Source organism: Capsicum annuum, chromosome 8 (genome assembly GCF_002878395.1).
Source record: "Capsicum annuum cultivar UCD-10X-F1 chromosome 8, UCD10Xv1.1, whole genome shotgun sequence".
NCBI lineage: Eukaryota > Viridiplantae > Streptophyta > Magnoliopsida > Solanales > Solanaceae > Capsicum > Capsicum annuum.
Window position 1 is genome coordinate 10,014,461 of NC_061118.1, and position 5,655 is coordinate 10,020,115.

Sequence of the window (5,655 nt, forward strand, 5' to 3'; positions counted from 1 at the left end):
ATGTCAGATGGGCAAGGCTTACAGAAAACCATTTCCTAAAAGTGCTTCATGGAGGGCAACTGAAAAGCTTGAACTTGTTCACATTAATGTATATGGACCTATGAAAACATCATCCTTGGGTCAAAATAAATATTTTGTGTTGTTCATTAATGATTTTACAAGGATGACTTGGGTGTATTTTTTGAGTAACAAGTCTCAAGTATTTTTAGTTTTTATGAAGTTTAAAGCTTTTGCTGAAAGACAGAGTGGCTGTAAGCTGAAGGCTTTGAGGTAAGACAATGGAGGTGAATATACTTCAAATGAGTTCAAAAAGTATTGTGAAGATGCAGGGATTGATCACAAACTGACAGTACGTTATTCACCAGAACAAAATGAAGTCTCAGAGAGGAAAAATAGGACGGTAGTTGAAATGGCTAGATGTTTGTTACTTGAAAAGAAACTACCATAAAGTTTTTGGGCAGAAGCTGTTTCTACTTCAGCTTATTTATTGAATAGGCTTCCAACCAAAGCTATAGATGGTAAAACTCCTATTGAGGCATGGAGTGGAAAAAGGCCATCTACCAAGAACTTAAAAATCTTTCTTTCGAAATATTACTCTCATGTTCCTTCAGTGAGAGGAAGCAAGCTTGAACCGAAAGGTGAATTGGGGATCTTTATTGGTTATTCATTACAGGCCAAAGGTTATAGAGTTTTCAACTTGGAAACAAAAGGTATTTCCATTAGAAGAGATGTAGTGGTGAATAAGCATGCTTATTGGAATTGGAATAAGGAGTAAGTTGAGAAAGAAAATACAGGTAAATTGAACTTGAATCCGCTGTCTGAAACACAACTATTTGGCTTTGAAAATCTGGAAGAAGCTAAAGAATCAGATGATGAATCCTCACTTGATTCACCAATTTTGAAGACAAGATCCCTTTCAGATATATATGAAAGATGCAATGTTGCTATCTTGGAACCCAATACCTATCAAGAAATATCAAAATATGATGTTTTGATTGAAGCCATGAAGGAGGAGATTGGTATGATAGAGAAGAATGACACTTGGAAGCTGGTTGATAAACCCAAAGATAGAAATGTAATAGGAGTGAAATGGGTTTATAGAACCAAACTTAATCCAGATGGTTCAGTTAATAAACATAAGGCAAGGCTTGTTGTGAAAGGTTATGCACTAGTTGTAGGTCTGGATTATGGAGACAAATTAGTACCTGTTGCAAGACATAATACAATACGACTTCTACTTTCTTTGGCAGCTCATTCAAATTGGAAGTTATATAATCTGAATGTGAAGTCGGCATTCTTAAATGGACCATTGCAGGAACAAATTTATGTTGACCAATCAGAAGGCTTTCAATTTAAAGGAATAGATAATAAAGTTTACAGATTACATAAAGCATTGTATGGATTAAAATAGGCTCCTCGAGCATAGTACTGTAAGATTGATAATCATCTCATACATTGCGGCTTCAAAAGAAATGAAAATAAAGCCACTTTATATGTGAAGAAGGCTAAAGGTGGAGATGTGCTAGTAGTATCACTCTATGTTTATTATCTTCTAATAACCGAAAGCAATGAAGCTATGGTGAATCAATTCAAGCAAGAAATGGAGACTAAGTTTGAGATATCTAAATAGGGTGAAATGAATTACTTTTTGGGAATAGAGATTCATCAAACTACTAATGGAATCTTTATTTCCCAGAGAAAATATGCATGGGATGTTCTTAAAAAATTCAAGATAAAGAAGTGTAACCTGTATCGACTCCACTAGTTCAAAATAAAAAGATCTCAAAGTTTAAAGGACGTGATAGGGCTAATCCAACAGTTCACCAAAGTCTCATTGGCAGTTTGCTATATTTGACAGCAACAAGACCTGATCTCATGTTCGTGGAAAGTTTTTTATCAAGGTTTATGCATTCTCCAAGTGAAGTTCACCATCGTATTGCTAAACGAACATTAAGGTATATCAAGGGAACTGTTGATTACGGTATTTAGTTTAAAAGGGAAGAACGAGGGCAATTAATGGGTTATTTAGACAGTGATTGGGCAGGAAATGTTGATGACATGAAAAACACTTCTAGATATGCTTTTACACTTGGTTCTGGAATGTTCTGATGGAATTGAAGGAAGCAAGATGTGGTATCTCAATCATCTGCAGAAGCAGAATACATCGCTATTGCTAGTGCAACTAATCAGGCTCTATGGTTATGAAAAATTCTGCATCATCTAGAGCAAAATCAAATTGAAGCTACTGTCATTAAGGTCGACAAAAAGTCAGCAATTTCTATGGCCAAAAAGTCAGTGCAACATGATCATAGTAAGCATATAAATGTAAAGTTTCACGCTATCAGGCAAGCAGAGAAAGATGGTGAAGTTAATCCAGTTCATTGCAGCTCCGATCAGCAGATTCCAGACATTTAGACCAAGGCTCTTCCTAAGGAAAAATTTGAAGTTCTAAGGGCTATGCTGGGAGTATCCAAGAAAAGTCTCAAGGAGGAGTGTTAGAATATGAGACACTTTTTGATGGTCTTTTGTTTAATAGTTTCTTTTAATATTATGTTTAGTTTTATTTTAACAGATAAATGGTAGTCTTTATTTTTTAGAAGTGTGTCTTGTAAGTGTGTCTTGTAAGACTTATGAAGTGTGTTTTGTAAGACTCATGTAGCTTATAAATATAGACTTTTGTAAAATGTTGACTATGAATGAATGTTGAATGTATGAATGAAAACTTCTGCTGAACCTTTTTTCTTCTCTTAAGCTCTAAATTGTAATAAATCCCACCCTAGGTGGATACTACATGTAACAACCAAGAGGCTGAAAATTAGTTAGCACAATTTGTCAAATTACCTCAAGAAGATAGAGAAAGGATAAGAGTTATTCTATCTATAACCCATACACTCCAAGTAGAAGAACTACTCAAAACTTTGTCAAAAATAACCCTCACTAGAATATGAAAAACTTCCAAAGGTACGTGCATGGTATCAACATCCCCTGGTCTCCAATGAAGACTTGAAGCTCAGAACTTTGTGGTATTATATTATGGGAGAAGTAAAAGAAAGGTTTATGAGATTACCTAAATGTTTTTTCCATACACAAAGAAGATTAGCCACCATTTCCTTAAGCTACTGGTGCCCTACCAAGAAAAAAGATGAACGAATGAACGGCATCTCACTTTTTAGACAACTACCTGGGGAACACTCGATAGAAGCTTTATAAAGATTTGAATACGTGCTATCTCAATTTCTTGAGCATGGAATTCACAATGAGAAGCTTTTAGAAATCTTCTATGCATTCTCAAGACTAATGAACCAATCCCTCATGACAAGATAGTTAGAGAAAGCCTCATGAATATATCATTTGCCAAAGCCGTTGGACTGTTTACTAAAATAATAGACTCTCAAGGGGAGGATTGAGAAAATTTGTAGAATAGTATTAAATATCAAGTAAAATGTTACAATATAAAGGAAATCCTATATTGAAAACTACCTTGAGAAAACTTGATACACTCACTACCTCCATCATACTGTGGCACTAAATCATGGGCTACTTGGGAGACAATCCAAGCTATGTGTTTTTGTCTTATCATTTTTGCTTATAGATTTTTTTGATAACCTTTCTTTACGAGTATTGTGAGTAAGGTACATGGAAGTAATTTTCTTGAAGAAGTGTTGAAAAAACACCTGATGGCATCACTAGAAAACAGACTATTTAAGTATTTTTGCAGAAAATAGTATAACCTGCAAAATACTTGATGGACCCGTTCACGACCATAGGTTAAGTAAGATAACACATGTTATACGTAAGTACTTTACAGACTATGAATGGGTTTCAACGTTCATGAACTTCACTTAATCTAATGTTTGCATGATAGTCCCTACAATTTCGTACTTTGAGTCCACATATCGGTTTTATAACCAATATTTTTAAGTATCCAGACCCTACACTTTAGTACTGCTTTTTAAAATTCCCATCATTTACTCTTCCTTTAATAACTGAAAATGTGACTCTTCATTTTCCCTCCCCCATATCTTGACACATCACCTCCTACACTTTCTTTATTCTCTTTCAAAATCATAAACTCTATTTTCACTTGACTCATAAGCTCTTCTCTGTGTCTTATTTTTCCTTTATTGTTACAGATTTGTGTAAAGTTTGACTAGTCTCTTTTCTCTAAATATCTTAACTATGGTGTAAACATCATTGAAGGTAGAACACTGCAATTGTAACATAGGGAAAGGTAGTGTTTGATGGGCTCTGCAAACCATAGGATTTGCAGCCTTACAAGGGTGAAAACTCTATATGTGCATAGATTTACCTTTGATATTAGGTAGGAACTATAGTAAGATTATGGATCTTGAGCCCTAAAAGCCTAGAAAGTATGTATGTTTTCATTTTATGAGCTTAGTAACAATTGTAAAGTGATCCACCATCCATAAACTAACTCACCAGAATCATTCATATACAAAGCTAATATGCCCTTCTTGGTGAACAACTTGAGATCCTGAAGTAATTCACAAACCATCTGCTACTTTGTAGATTATTTCTGTCACCTCTGATAGAAGGATACTGTGATAATGGTAAAACTAAATATCATTACATTGATATGTCCTATCTTGGTCTATGTCTTTATTCCATTTTCATTATTTAAGTGCAAACCATATATCTAAATAGGTGATGTTTTCTAAAAAGGTTAAACATAGATGGGAAAAAATAATATCTCAATACAAGATAAAGGATATACCACAAAAGCACCTAAAACTTCAAGACGAATCTAAATGTGTGCATGAAGATTAAGAATCCATCCTAATAGAGGTAAAGCTACGACATGATCTCCATTTCCTAATGGAATTGGATAACCTTGCTAACATACCCCATATAGCAGGAGTTGTAATGGAACTTATTTACAGAACAAGATAAAAAGAAACTTCTTTATGACGGAGAGAAGATATTTTTCACAATTGGTACACTTCGTCAAACTAAACTAGAAACACCGCTCTAGTATAGGGCATGCCATCATAAAGAAACAATGATGACACAAACCCTGGAGAGGATGTAAGTTCAACAGAGACTGATATGACACTATAACAACTGCAGTAGCAAGACTACCAAAAAAGAAGTCTTGTATGACTATAATTAAAGGATATAGAGTAAGATAATGATGAAAAAATAATGATGTGATTTACTAGTCTACATGCCATCTTATTAAATACATAAAGCTAATGCGTATTTGGGCCACAAAGAGTTATACTTTTCACACACTCTTGTTGCTTCCTTTAGTTACTTGCATGTCGGACAACTCATAAATTTTTAGTTGGGGTGGGAGGAAGGAAAAAAGAGAATGAATAATAGTAAGAGCAACCCATGATAAGCCTTTTGGTCTAATAGAAAGCTAAGTCATGCCATATGTAACAAAACTAGGAGTCAATCGTAATCGAGTCACCTCCTAGTTTTTCTTAGCCGTGATTTTTTTGGGATATTACTTTTATGTTGCACCTAGGCAATCTATCTTTTTTCTTAGGATGAGTCTAGGGTAAGAAATTTCCTATGATAGATTGATAGGCAATTTTTTAAAGGAATAAGTCATGTTAATAGTTTAAGTAAAATAAGGTGAGTTTTGACTTATATGGTGATAGTTGTCTGCTTAAACTATAAAATTCTTTT

At 34.3% G+C, this 5,655-nt stretch overlaps 1 protein-coding gene across 1 annotated transcript; it reads left to right on the forward strand.

The window, feature by feature from the left end:
* Window positions 1–214: 214 nt before the first annotated feature.
* LOC124886543 lies at window positions 215–2,415 on the forward strand. The gene is made up of 6 exons (XM_047395315.1): window positions 215–270; window positions 496–710; window positions 795–1,343; window positions 1,859–1,955; window positions 2,121–2,198; window positions 2,346–2,415. The coding sequence occupies exons 1-6, from the start codon at window positions 215–217 to the stop codon at window positions 2,413–2,415; spliced, it is 1,065 nt and encodes a 354-aa protein (XP_047251271.1).
* The last annotated feature ends 3,240 nt before the right edge of the window (window positions 2,416–5,655 follow it).